This window comes from Sorex fumeus, unplaced genomic scaffold, assembly GCF_029834395.1.
Source record: "Sorex fumeus unplaced genomic scaffold, SorFum_2.1 ptg000008l, whole genome shotgun sequence".
Taxonomy (NCBI): domain Eukaryota; kingdom Metazoa; phylum Chordata; class Mammalia; order Eulipotyphla; family Soricidae; genus Sorex; species Sorex fumeus.
This window is the reverse complement of record NW_026606065.1, coordinates 78,188,191-78,215,069: the sequence shown is the minus strand read 5'-3', so window position 1 is coordinate 78,215,069 and position 26,879 is coordinate 78,188,191. Positions and strand designations below refer to the sequence as shown.

The window sequence follows — 26,879 nt, the reverse complement described above, 5'->3', positions numbered from 1 at the left end:
CCACAGCTACTGGGTAACGGCTTCTCTTGTCCCTCTAGCTGCCTCCTCTAGAAACACTAACCGACATGGGAAAAACTGAAAGTTTTTCGAAGCTTAGCACACAAGCTAACACAGAGATCACTCTGTCTGACTTAAACTAAAGCCCCAAACAACACAAAAGTCCTGAGTGTTGAAGCAAGCAAACTGATGAACAGAACAGACAAAATGCCCACATTGCCTAGACAAAATGCCCACATTCCCTTTACTCAAGTAAGTGTACACTGAATGCTTGTAGTTCAGAAAGAAAAAAAAAACCAAATCAGCAATTCTGAATTCGTGAACCAACTGCTATGTCCTGGAGCAGATATTCAGGGCAAATTAATGACACTTGATGAGGACATTCAGGTTGCAGAAAGTAAAGGGCTCCTCCTGCCCAAATGTATGAGGTTATTTATGAGACACTGCAAAAACGAGGGATGGTGAGTGGGTGGGGGAGGGGAAGACGCCACAAAATCCTCAAAATTGTCTGGAAAAAAGGACCATGCTTCCTTAGAAGCTAGATAGAAAAGTCTATTCTACATAAGGAATATTGATTTCACATTTCCATAAGACTTCAATGGTCATACAGAACAAGGGGTGTTCTTATGGTTTTTGAGACGAAAGCAGTCTTTAATCTTGAGAAAGTCAAATCAGAGGCTGGAACAATAGTACAGCAGGTAGGGCACTTGCCGTGCACACAGCCGACTTGGATTTGATCCCCAGCATCTCATCAGGTCCCCCTGAGTGCAGAGCCAGGAGTAACCCTTGAGCACGCAGGGTATGGCCCTCAAACAAAACAAATAAACAAAGAAGAAGAAGAAAAAAGAAATACATATACTTAAAAAAAAAAGAAACTCAAATCATAGGAATAAGAGTATTCTTCACGTTTTCTTCATTACACAGGGAAGTCCCCCTGAAGTAAGAATAAGAAAATTCAGTAAGCTGAAAAATATTTCTAATTTTAACTGTATTTCCCCTTAACACCACAGTTTAGAATGGATATAAGTTCCATATAACTAGAAACCATACAGAGGGACAGAGCAATAGAACAGTGGGTAGGGTGTCTGCTTTGCAGGCAGCTGATCTGACTTTGATCCCTGGCATCCCAGATGATCCCTGAGCACTGCCAGGAGTGATTCTTGAGCGCAGAGTTAGGAGTAACTCCTAAGCATCACTGACTATGGCCCCAAAACTAAAAAAAAAATGTAAAAAAATAAACTGTCATCCTCTATTTAAAAACAACAACAACAACAACAAACCATACAAATAACAAGCAGCAATCTCAGCCTTTTCCTTTTGTTTTGGGATCACTCCCAGTGATGCTCAGGGCTTACTCCTGGCTCTGTGCTTAGGAATCACACCCAGTGGGGTTCAAGGGAATACACAGGATGCCAGGGATGGAACATGGGTTGGCCATGTGCAATGCAAATGCCTTACAAGCTGTAATATCTCTCCAGTCCACAATTTCACTTTTATGTTCTTCCTGGCCATCACTATGAAGCCCTATGGCCGGTATGAAGTCAGACTAGGCTCGCGCCGAATGATTTAACTTACAGAGAATCCTGCAAAGCAATGATTATCTTTCTTTCCTTTTACCCTGGTACCAAGTATGGAGCCCAGGGCCTCAGCAATCCATGGCAGACAATCTACTCCTAAGCCATATCCCGGCACAACAAATGTTTTCTCTTTTAATATCAAATACAGCATAAAATTATGCATTTTGTGTATTTTTATTAAAGGCCAATAGAAAAATCTCATTAAAAATATTTTGTAAAGCATGGCTTTTTAACCAGCCTTTAAACGATGTCATTTTGAATAAAATGAACTTTTATTTGGGGATTAAACAATTATGATGATTATTTATTTATTTATTTATTTTTATGGGCTAGAATGATGACTCAAAGGGCTAGAGCACATGGCTTCTTATGTTGGAGCCTTGGGTTCAATTCCCTGCATGACATGACACCTTGATGTGGCTGGGAACAACTCCAGACAGAGCACCACGGTGGAAGGGAGTAAGGACCAAGCACTCCGATGTGGTCAGAATTCCTTTTTTTTTTTGTCCAAGTCTCATACTCAGTGATACTAGGAGCCCCTGGGGGCACTTGTTCGGATGTTCAGTCTGGTGACAGGCCATGCTGCAGTGCTGGGGGGCTACGATGGGGGAGCCGTGGTGTTTGAGCCAAATCAGGGCAGAGCACATATGCTCATTCTTTTTCTTTTTTTTGGGTCACACCTGGCGTTGCACACGGGTTACTCCTGGCTCATGCACTCAGGAATTACTCCTGGCGGTGCGCAGGGGATCCCATATGGCATTCTGGGAATTGAACCCAGGTCGGTCTCGTGCAAGGCAAACGCCCTGTCTGGTGTGCTATCGCTCCAGCTCCACATGTGCTTGTTCTTCAGCTGTCTGTCTCAAGAACAGTTCCCACACTAGCATTCTGAATAGCAATGCCCTGTTCCATTACTAAAAAGGGGACAAAACTCTTTTTTTTTCTCCAAGAAACCAATTTTTACTCCTACAAAAATGAATGAAAAAAAATCAGTTTACATATAAAAAGATTTGCAAACTAGTAATCTACTTTATTAGGAAAGGAAATAGATTTTGTAATTACAAATATTTTGAAAAGTTCAAATTCATTGGTATGAAAATATATCTCAATGAAATAATACTTACTTATAAAAACATATTGTCTTTGCCATGTGAAAATCTGCTGTTCAGTTCTCTAGATTTCTTTATTAGAGCTTTTTTCTGAGCTTCATCAAACCGATTGACTTTGAGGTCCTTATCACGGTCAAATGGTATTCTTTCTTGGGGCTTATTTTTCTCTTCAGCAGCTTTATTCTTTAATTTTTTGTGATGAATGTCCATAAGAGATTCTGACCTTTTTAATTCCTGGAGAGAGCAAGAAAATAGAGATTAAAAATAAACAAACAAACATTACAATATAGCATGTACAGATTATTGACAGCAAATAATCAGGGAACACTGAAGTACAGAACACAAAGGAGGCCTATTTATAAGACCAGTTAAAGTTTTTCCAAATCCAAGACAGCATCTGTGGAGAAAATTATGCATCAGAGGTGAATTCAATTTCATGAAAATGAAAGTAGCCACCAATTACTTATCAGACCATTTTTTTAAAAGACAGAGGAGAAACCATATTTAAACAGTCACAGAGAAAACACAGTAGGATGTGTCAGACCAGATGAGAGAGGAAGAGCAAGAATGCTGTCACTTGGGAGCTGGTTAAAATGTCCTGGATGTGCTGTGATGCCCGGATGGGTGAGTAGGAGGGAAAGAGTGCTTGCTAGGCTGAAGCACAAGCCAGAATATAAATCAGAAACATCATGGCATAGAGGCGACAGCATCCAAGGCCTGTGAAGGGGCTGCTGGCATATGCCCATGGGGAAAGGCCCTTCACTCCCACCAGTTTTCTATCCTTCTCACTCCTTCATTGTTTCTTTCAGTTTGTACCTTTGTCCCTTGATATCTTTACGTCCCGCCTATAAGAGAGATCAATCTGTATCTGTCTCTAATGTCTTTTCTGGTCTTTTGGTCACGCCTGGAAATGCGTGGGGGATGCTCATGGTGGTACTTTGGGCACCAAACAGTGCCAGGGCCCAAGCCCAGGCAACCCATAAGCAAAGTGTATGCTCAGCCTCTGGAACAATCTCTCCAGTCTGTTCAAGTCTTTTGGGAGCAAACTGATTTACAAGTCAAGTGACTTCTTATTCTCCATTTTCCACAAACTTAAAGGATTTGAGTACTTATAAGTTATTGTTTAAAATAAGCTATCCATACATTTAGTATGGGAGGATGGTAAGGAACTTAAGTTCTAAATTCAGAAAAGTCTGGATTGCAATGATGGTTCTGCAGCTTTCAACACTGGTAATGTGGGGCAAATGGGGCAGAACTCACGGCTGCTTCTCCTGGAAGGGAGCATAAAATGAGTTCCCCATATAACCATGCCACCGGACTCCGTGCCAGGCTGTTTTCACTTGGGGCATCCCAGAGGGGGGCGGGTGAGAGCCCTTCCTGCCCCAAGGAACCCAGCCCCAGCAGCTGACCTCCACTATCCAACCGCCACCACACTCCGGGCCACTTTCTGGACTGCTTCGCGGCCAGGCAACACATCATAAGACACTTCCTACACATTTTCCATAATTACCACATCATGTTTGATGAGGTTCAGACAGTAGGCAACAAATCATAGAGAGAGAGAAAAAAAAAATATATATATATATATATGCCTCTCGGAGAGCCCGGCAAGCTACTGAGAGTATCCTGCCTGCACGGATAGAGCCTGGCAAGCTCCCAGTGGTGTATTCAATATGCCAAAAACAGTAACTATAACAGGTCTCATTTCCCTGACCCTGAAAGAGCCTCCAATCATTTGGAAAGATGAGTAAGGAGAAGCTGCTAAAATCTCAGGACAGGGAAGAACAGAGACGTTACTGGCGCCCGCTCGAGTAAATCTACGAACAACGGGATGACAGTGATACAGTGATACAGTGAATGTGAGGCAAATAATTCTCTTTCTCAACAACAAAATGATAGCAATAGTATCTAGATGTTTGGGTAAGTGAGGAGTAAAATATTCTACCAAATACCAAGAATTTATAACTGTGCTGGGTACATGAAAATTACTCAACCAAGTATTAAATTCACTGAGTACTTGCTACAACATAACCCTGATAATATCTCTAAATTAACATTTGAAAAGAATGAGAAAATAAATGGGAACAATGTGAAAAACAAACGATTTCAATTTAACAATTGAAAGATACATATATACACATTGTATTCAATTTTGGGTCACACCTAGTGGTGCTCAGTGCTCAGGGATCCTTCCTGGTAGGGCTTAGTAACCACCATATGCAGTGGCAGGGATCAAACCAGGGTTGGCAGCAAGCATGGGGCGTGCCTTAGCCCCTGTTCTGTATTTCGCGTGCAATTTTTGTTAACAGATCTCACGAGGCCTAAGGAAATAACTCAAAAATTGTTTAAAGGACAGAATGACCTCACTACGAAGTTCTCACCCACTTCTCTGCATAAACATTGTTTTTAACTCTCTCACTTATAAAAGCACAGTAACAAAAGAACACTTGTGACACCTACATTATTTTTTTTTAATTTTATTCTAATGAATCACTGAGAGATAGTTGTAGACTTACAAACATGATTATGTTTCAGTCATACAATGCCCAAGTACCCATCCCTCCACCAGTGCCCATTCCCCACCACCAATGTTCCCAGTACCCCTCCCGCCACCCCCACCCCATCCTCCCGTCCCCTGCCTCTGTGGAAGGCACATTCCCTCTTACTCTCTCTCTCCTTTTGGGTGTTATGACACCTATATTATTAAGAACATCCAAGCCCAGGAATTAGCTGGGGAAAAATAAGTCTTCATTTGAAGATTAAATTAATAATTTGCTTTTTATATTACTAATTATCAAAATTCATATGTGTATTTATAATCTGTATACAAATAAAATTTAAAATGTTGTTTAATGAACTGAAGTTACAGTTTAGTTCAGAGGGGAAAAACTACATTTAAAGATGCAGGCAAATAAAGTATTTTCAATATCAATTTATGTGCATAATCCAGTTGCAGTGAAAGATAACATCAAATATAATCATAAAAGACTTTCAAGCATAAAAGTGAATTCCATTAGGATAAGATTCTGTAGCAGGGGAGAAATGAAGCTATGAATTCAAGGAGAAAAAGAGATGAAATACTACTTCCAACTGTTAAGGAAGTGCCTTTTATATTCTTAATGGGTAATAAGAGATACTGAATTGCTATGGCATTTATGCTCCATTTGAAATAGGTAATAAAAAGGTAAATAATATGCTATAAATTACATCTTTGGTAACTTTTGAAATTTATAAGAGATTTTGGATTATCAAATGAAATATTTCTTTTAGGGGAAACCAAAAAAAATACTCGAAGACCCCTGGTTTCCACCCTTGACTAGTTGAAAAGAAATATAGATTTCTGAGTCCCAACCTAGATTTAGTGAAAAACAAACAAACAAACAACAACAACCTGTCAATTGCATATGGGGGTTGGGGGGCTGGGAGGGGGAGCAGAAACCTTGGCTTTTAAAAACCAACATTTTCTTATATAGGGAAACCACAGGATGAGGAATGCACCATGTAAGTCATTCTTTTTGGTAGTTTGGTATTAATAAAGAAAATAAAAGATGACACAAGAAGAAATGTAGTACAGGTTAATTTTAAGATGGAGAACTATAATACAGATAAGATTACATAAGAACATGTCACGGTCACGGACCTCCCGTTGTTCATCAATTTGCTTGAGCAGGCCCGGTAACGTCTCCATTGTGAGACTTGTTGTTATTGTGTTTGGCATATTGAATACGTCATGGGTAGCTTGCCAGGCTTTGCCATGCAGGTGAGATACTCTCGGTAACTTGCTGGGCTCTCTGAGAGTGGCGGAGGAATCGAACCTGGCTCGGCTGGGTCGGCTGCACGCAAGGTAAACACCCTACCGCTGTGCAATCGCTCCAACCCACATAAGAACATATAGATACCAAAAAGCTATATTGTAGAAATCTGATTTTTTTAAATTTTATTTTTTAGTTTTGGGGGCCACACCCAGCAATGCTCAGGGGTTATTCCTGGCTATGAACTCAGGAATTATTCCCGGCTGGTTTAGGGACTCTCCTCAAGAATCATTTTTGCTATACTTTAAATTTGTAGTAAGTAATAGAGAGTACTCTCCTACTTACTACTAGTAATGATAAGGGAAACTGTTTTATCTGTTGTTCAAGAAACTCTTGCCCCGAGAGAGGGAATTCTCAGCCAAACCACTTAGTGATTCAATATGAGTGCCCAAGGACGTGGTGTGGAAGGGTCCTATAGGTACAAAAGTCAGACCTGCAGTGCTTCAGGCCTTCCAGGACTACACTTGACAATTCCTGAGTAGCCAGACCCTTTCTTGATCCCCTTGGTCCAAGGGATCAAACCAGGGTCAACTACATGGGCACACATCCTAAACCCAGTACTGTCCCTTCAACCCCATGTTTGAATCCATATAAGGACGATAGCGCCATGGATAGGGCATTGCCTTGCACGCGGCTGACCAGGTTTGATTCCTCCATCCCTCTTGGAGAGCCCGATAAGCTACCGAGAGTATTCCGCCCGCATGGCAAAGCCTGGCAAGCTACCCGTGACATATTTGATATGCCCAAAACAGTAACAAGTCTCACAATTTGTTGTGAGACATTACTGGTGCCCGCTCGAGCAAATCAATGAACAACAGGATGACAGTCCTACAGTGCTGCAGTGCATAAGGTCAGGGGACCATATGGGGTACCATGGATTGAACCCAAATCAGCTGCACAGAAGGCAAATGCCCTCCCACTATACTATCGCTCTGGCCTGAATCTGATATTTTAAACACCATTTTCTACATTCTTTTCTTTCTTTGCTAATTAGTTAGTATAATTCATTAATGAAGTTTTAATGATGAAGGCAGGCATGCTATTAACAAGGACTTCTGAAGATAAAAGAAAGAGCTGGTTAACTGTGAAAAAGAAATTATAGATGTCTTATTTTTCTTAAAGCCACTATGAAAGAAAGTGACACTCAGGAGCAAAGTGCACAAAAGTAACTAAAAGCAAATGGAGAAATAAAAATGAGGAGTTTTAATACACCAATTTCCTATATTAACCTAGCAAGTAATGGTAAAGATGTAAAAAATACATGAAACCACTGGGTTACTTTAACAGTTCAAGTACTCAGACTTGTAATGATAAGGGAAACTGTTTTATCTGTTGTTCAAGGTGTACCCTGGTCTGTCTAGTTTCAAATAATGTGTATAGTGCATGACCAAACTAATGCTAAAACAATAAAATTGAAATATTTAAAGTTGTCAAGTCACTAAAATTCATATCCTGAAAGTCAATTCACACAGAGAACAATCTGCTAAATATATATATATATATATATTTTTTTTTGCTATTAGGCTTTTTGGATAATACCTGGCAATGCACAGGGGTTACTCCTAGCTTTGGACTCAAGAATTACTCCTGGCGATACTTGACGGATCATATGGGATGCTGGGAATCGAATCCAGGCCGGCCACATGCAAGGCAAACTCCCTACCTGCTGTACTATTACTGCAAGCCCTAAATAACCAATTTTTAAATTGAAGTATTTAATAGAAAAGTACACTTTTGTAATAATTTATAAAATTTAATGTGATTTATTTTGGATGGAATGGTCTGCTACTAGTTTTTGAAAATCCATACTAAAATTTGAGTTGTTTGCATTTTATCTTCATGATCCTCATTTTAACTTGGGCAGAGTCACAGTATGGACACGAGGGTGCTGATGACCATATGGGATGCCAGCGATGGAATTCGGTTTAGCTGAGAACAAGGCAAGCATCCTACCCACTGCACTCTCTCTGGTGCCTATTCTTGTCTAACGTAACTGTAGCACTGTAGCACTGTCCTTCCGTTGTTCATTGATTTGCTCGAGCAGGCACCAGTAATGTCTCCATTGTGAGACTTGTTACTGTGTTTGGCATATCGAATGTGTCACGGGTAGTTTGCCAGGCTTTGCTGTGTGGGCGAGATACTCTCAGTGGCCTGCCAGACTCTCCGAGAGAGGCAGAGGAATCGAACCCGGGTTGCCCGGGTGAGCTGCGTGCAAGGAAAACACCCTACCCACTGCCGGTCTGATCCTGGCATCACAGATGTTCCCCGAGCACCAGCAGGAATGACACCTGAGCACTGCTGAGTGTGGCTCAAATCCTTCCACCACCAATTTTTCAGTGCATCAAACTAGGAGTTATATAATGGCTTAGTCTTCAGGCTATACATACCATTATATTAAAAGCAAATCTTAGAAGCAACCAAAGTTTCCATATAAGATCAGATCCACTGTATGCCCTCCCACTATACTATCGCACTCAGGGGGAAACCACCAGTTTTCACTGAGTCTCTGAGTTAGTTCTGTTGTTTCTGTTTGTTCTGCCAGCTTGTTGGCTTCAGTTACATTTCACATTTGAGTGAAACTATCTGATAATTGATTTCACTTATTTCACTAGTGAGATTCACTCAAAATCCAGAGATAATGTATATTCGCTGAGTGTTGCAATTCAGATTCTCAGCAAGATGAGGAACATTCTACCAACCCCTAAAGTTCTCTAGGCCACCCTTCCTAGTGAATCTTTCCTCTCCAACAAACACTAAATTTTTTCCTCACCAGGTTCATTTTGTATGTGACAGTGCTTATAAACGGTATAAAATGGTATCTGTATAGTGTCACTATCACTGTCTTCCCATTGGTGAATCGATTTGCTCAAGCGGGCCCAGTAACGTCTCCATTGGAGACTGTACAGTGTAACGTATATAAGCGTAATCCTAAGAATGCATTGTGGTATGAAGCTTTTTCCATTCAACCTAATCTACTTAAACATCCATGAACATTTTTTTACAAGCCTTTTGAAGGTCAGTTGCTTGGAGGTCATTCCCAGTGGTGCACAGGGGACCACAAGACACTGGGGACTGAACCCAGCCTAAAGCATGCACTTAGCCCTCTGAGTTATCTCTCCAGCCCTAAGTTTTATAAGAAATGCCCACTTGGAAAAAGCACAATGCATTCTTCTTCAGGTATTCTTTTCATTCTCTCTTTTTGTTTTTGTTTTTGGGCCACACCAACGCTCAGGGTTTGCTCTTAACTCTGTACTCAGGAATTACTCCTGGCAGTTCTATGTGATCATATGGGATGCCAGGGATCGATTTCGATTTAGCTGCAAGCAAGGCAAGTGTCTTACCTGCTGCACTCTCTCTGGCCCCTATTCTTTTTTTAACGTAACTGAATATGGCTACACATTTTGGCTCTAAGAATGCTTTATATAATGTTATACTTCCTCTCTCTCTCTCTCTCTCTCTCTCTCTCTCTCTCTCTCTCTCTCTCTCTGAGAGCCCAGCAAGCTACTGAGAGTATCCCACCCACACGGCAGAGCCTGGCAAGCTCCCCATGGCGTACTCGATATGCCAAAAACAGTAACAATAAGTCTCACAATGGAGACGTTACTGGTACCTGCTCAAGCAAATCAATGAACAATGGAGGACAGTGCTACAGTGCTTTATTGCTTCTCATCTTCCTTCTTTCCTTCCTTCCTTCATTCCTCACTGTCTCCATCCCTCCCTCTCTCCCTCCCTTTTTCCCCTCTTCCCTCCCTCCCTCCCTCTCTCCCACTCTCCCCCCACTTTTTTTTTTTTTTTTTACAAAATCCAACAATAGAACCTGGGGCTCATAAATTGTAAGCATGCACTTTGCCACTGAATTGTATCCCTGACATATATTTCACTTTTGATATCATTAAGGTTTAGGTATTTTCTAACTCTAATGTATTTGGAGTTTTTTGTTTTGTTTTTTCCAATTTGGAGCTATACCTGGCTGTACTCAGGGTATACCCCTGGCTATGTGCCCAGAGATCACTCCTGGCAAGGACTCAGGGGACCATATGGGAACTGGGAATTGAATCTGGTTGACTGTGAGTAGGGCAAGTGCCCTACCTGCTGTATTATCTCTCTGGTCCCCAGATTTAAATCTTTCTATAAACTTCCAAATCTGCTTATGATTTATAAACAAATCAACTAAAGACCTCCAGAACTTGGCAGAACTCTTAATTTCTGATTTCTAGGAAGTAAAGTTTTGATATGTGACATTTAGTAAAATAGAAACAAAAACATTATATGAAATACATTAAAATACTCTACACTAAAGGATTTTATATAAAACATATACAACATAAATGAGTATTTTTCATGAAGATGTATAGAAAAAGACTGAGGTAAAGAGGAAGACATAAAAAAGAAAATAAAAGAAGAAAATGAGTTCATTAAAAGTCATATATTCTATTCTCTTACTTACATTGTACGAGGACACCTGCTCAGCCAATCTCTTTTCCCTTCCTGACAAGACATGCTCTTCATCCTTCTTATTAAACAACTTCCTTGCTTCTTGTGTCTCCTGAGAAATGAACCAGATAATACATTAAAGAACCATATAATTAAGAGAAAATAAAAAGAAGCACTATGACTTTTCTCATTGAGTAATGAGATGAAATTAAGCCGTACTTGTTACTTCAATCTCCTCCCATTCAAAACATATGCTGTGATTTTCCTGAAAATAAGAAAAATTACCTAACCAACTAGTTGGAAGAAATTACCCTATTTATCAAACCCAGACATGATGAAATGTTGGAGAGATAAGACTTGAAAAGAAATCCTTCATTGTCTGTTTTCAAAAGTTGTAAAATCACAGCTGAGGGGCAGAAATAATGACTTATGAAAAGGTAAGCAGATTGAAAGGGAAAAAAATAATACTATCTTTATTCACAGATGACTATATAAATTTCAAAGAATTCGTGTGTGTGTGTGTGTGTGTGTGTGTGTGTAAAATCCTGGAACTAAAAAGCAAGTACAGCAAAGCTAAAGAATACCAGTTCATGAATATAAAACAAATCAGCCACAAAGAATTGGGATTTGAAATTGGACAATGAAGAAGCCGGGGTCAAGGTGCTGCCTCCCACCACCAGAGCGCCTGCCTCTGTCCAGTCAGCGGTGTGTGATCCTTTCTGCTGTCTGAGCCCCAAAATGCCTCTCATGATTTCCAACCACAGCACAGCCAGGTGTGTATGAGCACTGCAACTAAACAGATTGTGTGGGCACTCCCGCCAGGTCTATAGGACTATAAGCCCTGGGAAGACGTGTATGAAACCCACTGCGCTGCCAAGCGAGCACTACAACCAGAATATGTGCACAGACCCTAAGTAAAGAATGTGGCCTCTGGTGAGTACAACAAAGTGATGTGTGAGCACCCCCAAGTCACTGCAACATCATTGACAGAGGGAAGGGAGAGAGGCTGCAAAAATAAGTCCTTCCCACAACAACTGAACGTCAACCCTTATTTTTATCCAGCTGCAACAGAGAAATCAGTACAACTTCACCTTATACAACTTTAATCTAAAGAATGGTTGAAAGTAACAGTGGATTCAGCAAAGTTTTTTGACTTCAAAAAACTAATACTCTGATATGAGAATTAGTAGATTTAGTCAACTTGATTTAGCTGCAGTCTGACCTTTTCACACTCACAGTCGAAGTTGGCCAGCATTTGTGCCACTTGGCTAATGTTTGGTCTTATTAGAACAATGCCATCAGCTAAGCAGAGGTGGTGTAGTTGCCGACCATCTATCTTCACTCCCATTCTTTCCCATTCCAGTCATCGCATGACGTTCTCGAGGGTGGCACTGAAGAGTTTCAGTGAAATGTATCACCCTACCCAACCCCTCTCTTGACGTCGATGATCACTTCCTTGTAGAATGGCGAGATCCTGGTGGTGAATCCGCAATACAGCTCATGAAGGATCCTGATGTATTGAGTATGAATGCCCTCTTTGGCTTGGGCTTCAGTGACTGCTTCCATCTCAACAGAATCAAAGGCCTTCTTTAAATCAATGAACGTTAGATAGAGCGGCATCTTGAACTCCCGAGAAACCTCAATAAGTTTGGTTAACGTGTGGATATGGTGGATCATGCTGAATCCTTTTCAGAACTCGGCTTGCTCGCATGGTTGTCCTTCATCTAGTGTTCTGCCAATCCTATTCAGGATGACTCGAGTGAACAGCTTGTAGATGACAGACAAAAGGCAGATCGGGCAATAGTTGTCAATGTCGTGGATGTCTCCCTTTTTGTACAGTAGAACAGTCCTGCTGGTTTTCCATTGGGACGGAACCTTGCATCCAGACAGGTAGCGTGTAAAGAGCCGAGCCAGCGTATTGATGAGTACTGACGGCAGGTTCTTCAGATGTTCAGGTCTGACCTTGTCCGGGCTGAACACTTCTTGGGTGCTGTTCACTTCTTTACTGACGAAATGGCATGTCAGATTTCGGAAGGGAGAACATTGGGAACGACATGTCTATCCTGTGGAATTTTGTATGTGGGCAGGTGGACGTGGCTATAAAAGAGATTAGAGTAGAATTCATGGATAATCTTCTCCATTGCCCTTCTGGAAGATGTGATAGATCCATCAGGACGTCGGGCAGTCATCTTGGTCTTGTAGTTGGTAAAGGACAGGCAGGCGTTGCGAATGCTTTTTCCGACTTCTGCCGCATCTGCCAGCACTGCTGCTCTTCTCTCTTCGAGGTCTTCCTTTATCGCTTCTCTGCACTGATTTGTGAGCTTGGATGTTAGCTTGTGGTTGCCTGAGGCTCGCACCCAGCCATGTTGGCGAATGAGCTCGAGAGTTTTTGAACGTTAACAGTATGGGAGACTGAGGTCGGAACTCCAGATTCCTTCTCTCACTTGAGTGAAACGTGATACTCCAAGCATAGCTCTTTCAATTCCTCTTTGGGAGACCTGAATAGCGTTCTCATCCTGTTTTCATAGGGCCCAGGTCCCTGAAGCATATGTTAATGCAGAAAGAACAGTGGAGTCGAAGAGCTGTGCCCCAAGCCAGAGGTTCTTCGTCCTCTTAGCTGTTTCTTCGATGCTCTTGAGGGCATTCCATGCTGCTCTTTTCCTCCTGCGCAACTCAGGTGCCAGGTTGTTCGTCATGTTTAGTTCTCGATCTAGGTACACATAACTGCTGCATTCAGAGATGTTCGTTCTGTTGAGAGCGAATGGAATGTCAGGAACGAGTCCATTTCTCATGAATACTGTTTTCGTGAGATTCAGCTGCAGTCTGACCTTTCCACCTTTCCACACTCACAGTTGAAGTCGGCCAGCATTTGGAAAGATGCCGTCAATGATGATATTGACGAAGAATACCATCGACTGGTTCAGCACCTCCATGATTGTGTGAGGAATGCCGAGGGAGAGAAAGCCACAAAAAGGCACCTGTCTTCAAATTTTCCTTCAAGGAATCAGGATTTTACAGCAGCACCTGGGCAGAGTGACATCTCCTGGCTCAAGTGCATGCTTTATATGCAGGGGGCTCTGCTCTGGTGCCAGGCACTGCAGTGTTACCCGAGCTGTGAGCAGCCCCTGAGCACTGCTGGCTGTGGCCCCAAAACAAAAACAATAGCCCCGTCTTAAGTCACTTTGTCCTCTATCTTTTCAAAACCAAGCCAGTATGAACAAAAAACAGTAACAAAAGAATCATGAGCAAAGAATTAAAGTGCCTCACCTTGGCCTTCCTTTCCCTGTCAGCTGGGGTGTCTGTCCAGACTGACCGGTCTCCGGATTTGTCATCAGCTTTTCTTTTAAATGTCCTGGGCCCCAAGCCAAAGTCTTTCATTTCTGGAGGAAGCTCAGTCATCCATGATTCTCTCACAAATGGTTTAGATGAATCCTTTAAGAGACATAAAAAGTTTAAAAAACAAAAAAGTAGTCTAGAAAAGCATAAAATACTAAAGCACGTGACAAAATGCTCAACATCACCAATTACTAGGAAAATAAAAATCAAAACTACAATGAGGTATCATTTGACACTGGTGATAAAGGGCTATATATATATATTTAATTTTTTTTGCTTTTTGGGTCATACCCGGCAATGCACAGGGGTTATTCCCAGCTCATACACTCAAGAATTACTCCTGGCAATGTGCGGGGGACCATACGGGATGCTGGAAATCGAACCTGGGTTGGTCATGTGCAAGGCAAATGCACTACCCGCTGTGCTATCGCTCTAGCCCCTATATGTACATTTTTAAAAAATTTAATCTTTCGTTTTATTTTGTTTTGGGGCCACACATGGCAGGGGTTATTCCTGGCAGTGTTTGGGGGACCATGTGGGATGCCAGGGATCAAACCCAGGTCAGCCACATGAAACGCACATGGCCTACCTGATCTCCTACTGCTCCAGCTCCTAAATCTTTTACATGCCTACACATAAATGTATTAATAACAATTTTTAAAATTAGCAGCTTAAATCTGATCTACTTCTCAGAGAAAAATGTATTTCAAACTTACGTCATCCCCTTTGGTGAGTTTTTCTTTCATTCTCTGGGCCCTCTTTTCAAACTCTGCCGTTACGCTATAGTTGACTGGTCCCTTTGCCGGCATTGGGCCCACGATGTCCTCCTCTTCGCTGCTATCTGTTTCCTTCTGCAACAAGACATCACCTTCAAACCAAGGGCTGCAGCTTATCGGAAATGATCCCAGGTTCCAAATTTTAGTCCAAACCAATGATCAGACACAAACCCACAAAAGGAAGAGTGTACTGCTGGCTAATCCAGCAATGACTCTTACCCCTTTACCCACCTCCCTGCAGTACACGGAGCAAAGATGACAAACCCATGCAGGCCCGAACTACTGCCCCTCTGGAGCCCTCAACTGTTTCAACTCTCTTCCTGGTAAACACAAGCGTGGCCTCACCATTCTTTGACTGTGATATTCCAGCTAATTATTAGAGGTTGGCAGGAGATGACACATTAAGAGCACGTTAATTCCTGGTAATTCAAACACTCTCTGGAATAAGAGGAGCAATTATAATTCTTGGAAGCTGTTATGATTCAGGCTAGCCCACTGAGACAAAATTCTATGTAATAGCTTAGAAATCCTGGTCAAATGGGTTCATTTGGTTCTCAAAAATATCATACTTCACCCACAGATTAGTGTTAAGAGAATGCTGTTTGTTCTTTTTTAAAATAATTTTAAAACAGGTTTTAATCCAAGATTTTATGTTACCTGTTAACAGTGAAAGGCTCAAAAACCCAAATCCATTTTTGGTATTAAGTCATTTTGTTTTCCTAGATATTTATTCTTTTACTTATTTATTTGTAGTCCATCCCTGATGGTGCTCAGGGCTTACTCCCGGCTCTGCACTTAGGGATGATGCCTGTGGGCTCAAGGAACCATATAGGTTGCCACGGATCAAACCTGGGTTGGCAATGTGCAAGGCAAGTACTTGTCTGCTCTACTATTGCTCCAGACCCATAGATATTTTTTTTGTTTTTTTTTGGGGGGGCCACATCCAGTGGTGCTCAAGACTTATTTCTGGTTCTGCTCTCAGGAATTACTCCTGTCTGGACTCAGGGGACCATGTGGGATGCCAGGGATCAAACCCGGGTGGGTCCCATGCATCCCATGCACGGTAAATATCTGTTGTGTCACCACTCTGTCCCCAGATATTTTATTATCATCTTTTAAGAAGATTTATTTTACTCAAAAATGTAACAGAAATTATGTTCTCTACAAATTTATATTTTTGGATGCAGTTAAAATTTAGTTTCAAGACTAAAGCTTACCACTCTTAGCCTATGATTGCAAGCATGTTTTTTAATTTTTCTGGACGTAGTTTTATCTTTACAATTCGAATCAGGAATTATATAACACTAAGTAGTCCATTACTGAGAGAATCCTGGGTTTTATTCATTCTCTTTGGAACAAGTCCCTTTCAGGAAACTGAGATGACCTTCTCTGATCCTTGGGGGAAAATGCTGATAATTCTAAGCTGACCACCTTCATCTCCCGACTCCTATCTAACTGGTAAGTTTAGGTTGAGCATATGATATGTTTTGGCCAAAGAAATTTTTATTTTTCTTCCTGATATGATAGGTGACAGGACATGTCATGGTTTCACTGGAGCCCTCTAGCTGCTTTATTGAAAGATGGAGTAGAGAAACAAGGGCTAGAGCAAACAGAACAAGTGAAATAGGAGAAACCTGGTGATGATTTGGGCCAGGGTGGGAGCAGAAGTGGTGGAAGTCAGGATGGCTAATTTGTTAACTCATTTCTGTGATAGCATGTGATACACTGCAGGTACTCTCTAAGTATCTGCTGAAAGAAAGAGTAAATGACTGAAATTTATGATCTTAACCAATGATCACATTTCTTTTAGGAATGACTTCAATAGGAATGCTAAATTCCCAGTGAAGAGGTAAAGGAGTCTCTTGATTTCATCAAACAACATACAAAGGACTTGCAGAAAAATGAACTGAACAGGTGGGTTAAAGTCCTAAAAACTAGATTTGGCTTTGATAAGTGTAGGTTGTTTGATCTTGAGTAAGTTCCCCAATTTCCCTGAGGTTTAGTATCTGTTAAAATATGAGAAGTATCATAGACCGAACATGACAAACATGACCGAACATGATGGCAACTTAATACCCGCATTGCAAACCATAACACCCTAAAGAAGACAGAGAGTAAATGTGGCAGGTGATATGCCTGCCACAGAGGCAGGGGGATGGAGTGGGAGTGGGTGGAACGGATACTGGGAACATTGGTGGTGGAGAATGGGCACTGGTGGAGGGATGGGTACTTGATCATTGTATGACTGAAATATAAGCATGAGAGTTTGTAAGTCTGTAATTGTACCTCAAGGTAAGTCATTAAAAAATAAAAAAAATGGGGCTGGAGCAATAGCACAGTGGGTAGGGCGTTTGCCTTGCACACAGACAACCTAGGTTCGAGTCCCAGCATCCCATATGGTCCCCGAGCACCGCCAGGAGTAATTCCTGACTGCATGAACCAGGAGTAACTCCTGTGCATCACCGGGTGTGACCCAAAAAGCAAAAAAATAAAAATAAAAATAAAAATAAAAATATAAGTAGTATCTATTTTGTAAGGTCAGGAAAAATTATATTACTCTATGGGGGGAATGCATTGCAAATTACAAAAGTACTGTACAAATATCATCTGTTGCTAAAAACCAAGCCTCTACCAATAAAATAACCTTTGCATTTGACTTCAAAATTATCTAACTTGTTGAAAAGTCATGTAGCCACCAGTGCCTTTATTCCAGACCGGCCCCAAAGCTGGCTAGGGGAGAATTCATTTCCAGGAGAAGATAATAACCATCAAGTTCCTCTGTTTTCTTTTTTCCAGATCACATCAAATGATTCCTTCAACTTTTCATCATATTCTATTTTCTAGCTTTTACCAATTCCCGTTGATGATGAAGGCTATTAATATGTTATACCATGTTTGTATATCAACTACCTTGTTATTTTTCTAGCAAAACTTCAGATCTGTGGTAAATTTTTTATTTCATTTAACCTAAGTTAAAATCTTAATCTAATCAGGGCTGAACTTCTCATTACATGTGAATCAAAAGAATGCCATTATTACTACATAAATTTCTGAGTTTGCCATATATTATCCTATAATCAAGATCCACCCAAACCTCAGAGTTGAGATGTGATGGTAACTGTTGTCCAGGATCCTCTCTGCTTTTCTCACTCTTCTGAGTAGATTTAATAAAACCAGGAGGTAGTGCAGGACCAATTATAGGCCTGAAAAATAAAATGATCTTTATCATTCTCTCTATCTTTAAAAATCAGTTTTCAAAATACAAGTTTATAAAAATAACCAAAAGTCACAGAACAAATATTGGAGATCAGGGTTTTATTTAACATGTTATTTTTGCTAAATTCTCCGGTATTTTTCACTTCCTGAAAAAGACTAATGTTTGCATTTTAACTTTCTACTTGAGTGATAGCACAGCAGGTAAGGCGTTTGCCTAGCACGCGGCCAACATGGCTGACCCGGGTTCGATTCCTCCGCCCCTCTCAGAGAGCCCGACAAGCTACCGAGAGTATCTCGCCTGCACGGCAAAGCCTGGCAAGCTACCCATGATGTACTCAATATGCCAAAAACAATAACAACAAGTCTCACAATTTGTTGTGAGATGTTTCTGGTGCCCGCTTGAGCAAACTGATGAACAACGGGAGGACAGTGCTACTTGGTAGTAAATAATCAGATACTAGCCAGCAATTCTCAGGCTTTGTGGCACTGGCCTGTACCAACCTCCTCAAAGAACAATGCTAAATAGAAATGATCGCATTTAAAATAATGAAAATCCAGAGTACAGGGCCAAGATGTGCAGAAAGAGAAGAGTCTGAGAGTGCAACAGCATTAAACACCAAGCATGCAGGATTCAACGCAGAGACACCGGCACAGCTGACCCCGTGGAGCCCCTGTGAGAAAATCTGCTGGAGCAGCCAGCCACCAACTTCAGAGCTTCCTACAGTGGAACATGAAGCCTGGCTCATTTCAGAGCTAAGGAACCAGAGCCCAGAGTCTGGGAGGGGGGAAGCAGTTTAGAAAGCCTGGCACTTTGCTCTGGTGAGTGGAAGTTGGAGAGTGGACGGAAATCTCCTCTGCCCAACCTCAGAAAGCAGTAAGGACGGCAAGAGATTCATGGCCCTCTGCGGTACCTTGGAAGCTGGCTCTGAACCATTTTATTTTATTTAAAATTTTTTTAAAATTTTATTTTATTTTTATAAAGTTGCTCACAATAGTTCATTGCAAATAATATTGAAACACCAATCCCACCACCATGCACCTTCCCAGCACCAAAAGAGGAAAGTGTGTGAAGATTGTTGTATTTCATCCTGGAGCCATTAAGCCCTTGTATAAGAGATTGTTGGAGTACACGGAGTTTAGGTTTATCGGAATCGCACTCATCACAGTGCTCCCGAATCACTCCCATTACTTTGTCTGCCTGTAACCTCTTCTATGCTCTCTTCCCCAACCAATTTGTAAGGTCTCATCCTTCTTAGACACTGAAGCTGTACTGTAAGTTAATATTGTCTTTCTCCTCTCCTTATGTCTTTTGAGCAGTTTACTTTAATGCAATGTCCTTTTGTATAGATACAGGAAGGCAATTAATTAATATGCTCCGTAACTTAGGAATTGATTGGCTTTGAATATTATTCACTCCTGGGCATCTGCCTTCTCAACTTAAGCCTCAGTTGCCCTCACTTCCTAGCACTCCAAGAGCAGGGTCCCGCCGTGGGACTGGATGGAACCAGGGCAAGCCGGTAAGTTATGTGCTACCCTGGCATCGCGATGGGCCAGGCCAAGGTGCCACGATTCTTAACTATAAGTTAAGAGGTTGATCATAGGCATTATGTCATGATCCAATAGTAACGATGAGACTAGGGCCCTGCTGCTAGGAATAGGGAAGATATCTGGCCTGAGCACTGCAGTCTGAGATCGAGATGGCCCTAGGAGAGCAATTCTATAAGCCCAAAGTATTTCTTACTGTGTCCATACAAAATGATTAATATTATGTATGCTTATATGTTGGTTGGACAAGGAGAGGAGAAACACGTCCTAGAAGCAGTTTTCCCGTGTGTCCTGACTAGCTTGGATGAGACTGCTTTCTCCCCTTCAAACTGTCTTCAGTAAATGATTCCAGTATATTGAGACAGTTTCCCCTTTCTCTCAGAGCCCTAGCTGGTCTTAGATATGCAGAACTCAGGTGGTAGCCAGGATTGATCTTTAGGATGTAGATTCACAGCTCTAGCCAGGCTGGTCTTTGGGATGCAAATCAAGGTGCTTGCAGCTTGTGAAAGTGCTTGTGAAAGGTTTCAGCTTGGCTTTGTATCTTCTTTCCGGAGGCCAGTGTTACTGGCCTTCGGATGTAAGGAAACAATGTGGATGTAAAGAAACAATGTATGGTTTGCCGCCTCAACGTTCTTTCTGTAACTCCTTTTGATGACATCACTGTAATGCGCCTTTTAGAGGGTCTATGATCTATATAAGGGGATCTTTGGGAGTCTCAAGTGCGCACGTGCTCGAGGATTCCTGAGGCCTCCATGACATACATCTCTTCCATGTAATAAACGGCTACTAAGACCAACTAGCTTGGCCTCGTTTCCTTCCTTCACCTGACCATCGCCTTCGACCTCCCTGGAGTGGGGAAACGGCAAGACCGCCGGCCTTTTATTTTTTGTGTGTTAACACAGAGATTACAAGCATGTATGTTAAATCCACACAAATGTGTGCTTGGTAGCTAGGGTATAAGAGGTCGCACTGCAGGGCTGGAGTGATAGTACAGCAGGTAGGGCGTTTGCCTTGCATGCGGCCGACCTGGGTTCTATCCCTGGCATCCCATATGGCCCTGCAAGCACTGCCAGGAGAAACCCCTGAGCATCACCACGGTGACTCAAAAAGCAACACGGTCACGGTCACGGTCCTCCCGTTGTTCATCGATTTGCTTGAGCGGGCCCAGTAACGTCTCCATCATGAGACTTGTTGTTACTGTGTTTGGCATATCGAGTACATCACGGGTAGCTTGCCAGGCTCTGCCGTGTGGGCGAGATACTCCCGGTAGCTTGCCGGGCTCTCCGAGAGGGGTGGAGGAATCGAACTCGAGTCGGGCATGTTGGCTGCATGCAAGGCAAACGCCCTACCGCTCTGCTATCGCTCCAGCCCAAAAAGCAACAAATAAAATAAAAATAAATTACCTAAAAAAAAAAAGAGGTCACTCTGTAAATGTGGCCTGTGCTCCAGGGCATTCTATGTTATTCCCTTTCAAGAATTTTATTTCATAGTCTCTGGATCTTGGCTGTTGAGATTATATGGTGCCAGAAGCAGTTTGTGGTGTGACTGCCAAGCTACTGGAAAACTGGGGAGCTGGGGGAGGAGGCCCAGTCCCATTTTGAGCGAGCTTGGAGAGCTCAGTCATGGGTCTCACATAGCTGGGTTTTTCTGCAGGTTCCCTCATAGGTGAGGCTACTAAAAAACTGGGGAGCTGGGGGGAGGAAGGCCAGTCCCTTTCCAAGCCAGCTTGGGGACCTAAGCCATGGGTCCTGCACACCTGGTTTTTCTGCAGGTTCCCTCATAGGTGAGGTTCCTCTGAGCCTGTGGAGAGCGGCCTTGAGCATGGCTGTGCGGTTGGGTTTTGGAGGTTTTCAGCTGCCGGGGTTCTGCTGCGGTGGGGAGGGAAACTCAACCTGCCCCCTCCGAATTGTCCTGGTGAAGACAGCCTGGTCTGAACCATTTTATTATTATTATTATTTTTTCCTTTGGGGTCACACCCGGCAATGCTCAGGGGTTACTCCTGGCTCTGCACTCAGAAATTACTCCTGGTAGTACTCGGGGAACCATATGGGATGCCAGGGATCTAACCCAGGTCGGCCGCATGCAAGGCAAACACCCTACCCACTGTGCTATCACTCTGGCCCACTGAACCATTTTAGAGTAGCCAGAAGCTAGAGGGAAAAGTTCTTCTACTTTTAATGTTTTAGAGGAACAAGTTCTTTTAGACAAACTATCCCCTAGCACCCTAGGCAAAAAAAAAAAAAAAAAAAAAATTGGGCCACAAACTAACCATTTCCCCTCCCCTGAGCCCACAGCTGAAGGAGTGCGGGCAGTGGATTGAAAGGAGATGCTCCATAGACACGAGAGGAAGGTGGCAGCAGACCTACCTCTGCCTGGAAGTACCCATTTGGCAGAACCCAAAGCAGGTCAAATTCAGGGTAGTAGCTCATGACTTCCCCAGGTGGGCAAGAGTTTGCAAATACAGCATAGTAGGTGCCAGCAAACACCAATACCCTAATTAATAGCAGAGCTTCAGGGTAAGAGGTGCTGTGCCACTGACCTGACAATTACAGGGAAAATGGGCACATTAGCTATTACACTTGACTGAAAACTCTTAGCAGCTTGAAGCTGCTGTAGGTCACTTACTTTCTGTGCAGTCTCTTCTCGTTTCAACACCATTTCAACTAATTCTTTAAAGAATTAAGAGACACCTCGCAATATTTAGAAAAGAACAACCTGCAGAATTTCTTCCAGATCCCATCAAGGCTGAGTGGTCTGGACACCTTGAAGGTAGGGTGGGTGAGCCCAGTGCCCACCCAAACAGAGCCCTGGCAGCCAAAAACCTCTAAACTCCACAGTCACCACCATGCTCCCAGCTGGACTCCATGGTCTGGATGAGCCTCATCCAGAAATTAATCTGTTGAAAAACTCAGGTATGCGGATGTTGTGACTTAAATTTCCAGGCTTTCATGGAGTCAGGATGGGCTACCTCCTCCCACTTCCCTGTACTTCTGGAAACCCAGCAGTCACATACACACCCTTAAGCTGCCACACAGTTAATAATTTAACTCCAGCTGTATCACCCTGTGAAAAATTCTGGACTTTGTGGAACAACGTCTCTAACTCTACAACACTGATAAACCTGGAGTAGCACACCAGATTCAACGAGAGACAATGTAGAAGGCAACAAATCTCGATTAACAAAATATAAACACAAAAGGCTTAACCTGTAACAGTATTTTAGTATTGTTATAATAATATCTTGGGCTGGAGCGATAGCACAGCGGGTAGGGCGTTCGCCTTACAAGCGGCCAACATGGCCAACCCGAGTTCGATTCCTCCGCCCCTCTCGGAGAGCCTGGCAAGCTACCGAGAGTATTCGATATGCCAGACACAGTAACAACAAAGTCTCCAATGGAGATGTTACTGGGCCCGCTCGAGCAAATCGACGATCAACGGGAGGGCCTTTACCTTACCTTTACCTTTTTATAATAATATCTTACACCAGGGCTTAATGGCTCCAGGGTGAGATACAACAATTTCACTAATTTTCTCCTAAGGAAGCATTTTTGGATCATTATTTTAGCAAATTTTTTATAACAAGCAATATAAAAAATTATTGAGGGCCTGCTATGGAGGCAGGCACAAGGGGTGGCTGGGAAAATTGGAAATAATGGTAGTGGGAAGGTGCAACAGTGGCGGGATAGGTGCTGGAATACTGATTGTCTGTAACAAATTATCATGAACAACTTTGTAAACCACAGTGTTTATATAAAGTGTAAGGGGAAAATAAAACTAAAAAAAAAGAGAGAGAGAGAAAAGCAAAGAACGGCCTGAAATAATACACATGATTACCTTGGAGGAGAATCATCCTGCTTTTTAAATCCAGGAGGAAGGGCTGGTCCAAAAAACCCTTCATCGTCATCGTTATCATCATCATCGTTGTCATCATCCTGATTTCTCTTCTGTTTTCTTGGGGGGGGAGGGAAAGAAGGCAAATAAAATACCCCATACTGTGACTTTATGCATATGCATCAAAAATCTTTTCATAGGAAAATTTCGATCTTTAAAAAACAGAATAATTTATTTTGTTTGTTTTGGTTGGAGTGCCACACCAAGCCAGTCATCAGGGGTTATTCTTCATCTGTGCTCAGGGTTCACTCCTGGGAGCGGTCAGGGGAACGTAAATGGTGACAGAGACGAAACTTGCATTGGCTGCACTCTAAGGCAGGCACCTTAACCGTACGTTATCTCTTTAGTCATGAGAAATTTTGATTTTAAAAGAAAACAATTGGGGGTATGGTGCCGCCAGCAGGTCAATCTGTACCTGTGAGGCGAGTGCATCAGCAGCCTGATGGCGCCTTCAGACTTCCAGATGCCCCAAAATTGCTGCTGTGCCTTTGGCCAGACCCCAAAAACTTGGGGCAAAGTTTACCAAAAAAGTAAACGGCCAAAAGTTAGGTATGTGGGAAGCACACCCACAAGCCACCTCCGGCTCAGCTATATAACTGGAGGTATAGCCTCTCTGGTTCCTGATTGAACTGCTTAATGGCCATGATCCCAGAGACTCAGAAACGAATCTTGAAACCTAGCAGCTTTTGACAGAAATGCGTCCAGTCCCTGCAGTACGTTACCAGTGCTGGGCTAACCCAGGTGGGAATAGGTTTCGTGCCTTGGCCTGTTCCCCCTGGTGGCCCGGTGGCTGCCATCCTCCAGAGGCCACTGGACAGTCAGGTTTGGGCCCATAGTGATGAGACACGCAGGGCCTCAAGGGATGGGTGGAGCCAGTCCTGTCCTCCCCACCCCAACGAGACCCCAAGTCATCGCCCACGAACGGCCTCTCTGGCTCCTGATCAAGCTGCTTAATGGCCATGATCCCAGAGATTCAGAAACAAATCTCAAAACCCACTGGCTTTTGGCAGAAATGCATCTGGACCCCACAGTAGGTAACTGTCGCCGGTCCACCCCAGGGGGGAAAGGGTGTTGTCACTCCGCCTGCTCCCCCTTGGCGGCTCGGTGGCCATCATCCTCTAGAGGCCACTGGACAGTCAGACTTGGGCCCACAGTGACGAAACTGTTGGATCTCATGGGATGGGGGTGGAGCCGGTCCTGTCCTCCCCGTCCCAATGAGACCCCAAGTCATCGCCCACAAACGGCCTCTGGCTCCTGACCAAGCTGCTTAACGGCCATGATCCCAGAGATTCTGAAACAAATCTTGAAACCCAGCAGCTTTTGGCAAAATGCGTCTGGACCACGCAGTAGGTTACTGTTGCTGAGCCACCCCAGGGGGGAAAGGGTGTTGTCCCTCTGCCTACTTCCCCCTGGTGGCTCGGTGGCTGTCATCCTCCAGAGGCCATTGGACAGTCAGGTTTGGGCCCACAGTGACGAGAGATTTTGGGCCTCATGGGATGGGGGTGGAGCCGGTCCTGTCCTCCCCACCCCAATGAGACCCCAAGTCATCGCCCACGAACGGCCTTTCTGGCTCCTGATCAAGCTGCGTAACAGCCATGATTCCAGAGACTCAGGAGCAAATCTTGGAACCCAGCAGGCTTTGGCAGAAATCCCTCCAGATTTAAGTGTTAAAATTTTGAAATTTCAAAATCGCACGGCCACTACTGCAGCCACACGACATCATATGTTATTCATAACCAGCAACAGAAAACAAATTGTCTACTGTTGCATTTTCAGCAGATCTGAGTGTTGGGGTAAAATCTCAAATAATAATGGTGGGCCTGGTGTCAAAATATTGAATGTGATCAAAGTAGAGAGAGAGTAATGTGGAAATCATCTGCCCCACAGGTAGGGGGAGGGTGTGGGATAGGGGTATACCGGGGTTGTTGGGGGTGGGCACTGGTGAAGGTACGGGTGTTTCATTCTATGACCGAGAATTAGACCCAGAAGCTTTGTAACTGCTCTCACGGTGATTCAATAAATAAAATTATAAAAAATGAAAAAAAATGTAAGGTGGAGTTCATGCACAATTCAGTCAGCTAATCAGTGGCTGAATAAATAGCAGTACTCCTACATAAAAAATTAAAAAAAGGAAACAATTATATAAATATTAAATTTTATTTAAACTTGCCAAACTGAAAAGAGCATTTTTAAAAGGGCATTACTATCAATCTTATACTAATCTCTGGATAGAATTATTTTTGGCCAAAATAGTATAAGCCTGGGCTGGGGAGGCAGCTCAGTGGCAGAGTATTGGCCTTTGCATGTGTGAGGCTCTGGATTCAATCACTGGTACATCCAGTCTCCCAAATAAGTAAAATAGTTTAATTACTTCGTTATAGTAATAATTCTCTCTGTAGTTTTAAAGAGTCTAACAGAGTAGTCAATGCTTCTGAACAAAAAGCTTATGACTTTAATTTCAAAAAAACATTTTTTCCCTCCTATTTTTGGCGTTTGGGCCATATCTGGTGGTGCCTGTGGATCACTCCTGATGGTACTCTAGGGAATGAACCATGCAAGGCAAGTATCTTAACCCTTGTGCTATCTCTCCAGTTTTTAAAGACAAATTTTAATTGCTCTTTCTATGGAGACGTTACTGGGCCCGCTCGAGCTCTTTCTATATAATAATAAATGTGCCCTGTATATATATACATATATATGCGTTTATGTATCTGTAGAGTGTGAAAATATATACACGGCTATTCAATTATAAACAAAGATTCCAACTTTTTATTTATAAGGATCTACGGTAAGGCTAGATTAGAATAATCAGCTTATTTTAAAGCATACATTATGTAAATAGCTTTTAAAAACAAAGTTCATGGCTAATTCATAATAGTCATTTCAATAATACCTTAAAGAGACCTGGAGAGACAGTCTCGGGCTGAGGGCATATGCCTTACATGCAGCTGATGCTGATTCAATCCCTGAGACCATGGTGGGTGCATCCCTGGAGACCCCAATATACCTGGTACAGAGGACCCACGCAGCACTGCATCGTGGGGACCTCACCCTGAATCATTCGTTTGCTGGCTGAGATTTTAGGGATCGGTCCTAGAGCACAGTTTGGGAGGCCCTACCAATCCCTGCTCACAGGAAATAATACCTTAAGGGAAAAGCCTTTATAAAGAATGCTGGAAATTCTAGGTA

The 26,879-nt window shown here is 42.7% G+C and overlaps 1 protein-coding gene across 2 annotated transcripts in view; it reads right to left on the bottom strand.

The window, feature by feature from the left end:
- Positions 1 to 516: 516 nt before the first annotated feature.
- GPALPP1 (GPALPP motifs containing 1) overlaps positions 517 to 26,879 on the bottom strand; it is a 30,139-nt gene continuing 3,776 nt past the window's right edge. Inside the window, exons 3-9 of one of the 2 annotated variants that reach the window (XM_056109864.1) lie at positions 23,634 to 23,750; positions 18,133 to 18,241; positions 14,979 to 15,113; positions 14,194 to 14,358; positions 10,940 to 11,038; positions 2,696 to 2,914; positions 517 to 758 (exon numbers count right to left, since the gene is read on the bottom strand). In XM_056109864.1, the coding sequence (XP_055965839.1) occupies positions 2,696 to 2,914; positions 10,940 to 11,038; positions 14,194 to 14,358; positions 14,979 to 15,113; positions 18,133 to 18,241; positions 23,634 to 23,750 (844 nt within the window). In that variant the 3' untranslated portion in view covers positions 517 to 758. Of the gene's footprint in view, positions 759 to 863; positions 932 to 2,695; positions 2,915 to 10,939; positions 11,039 to 14,193; positions 14,359 to 14,978; positions 15,114 to 18,132; positions 18,242 to 23,633; positions 23,751 to 26,879 lie in introns of those variants that run through there. The other variant, XM_056109863.1, reaches the window with a different exon arrangement.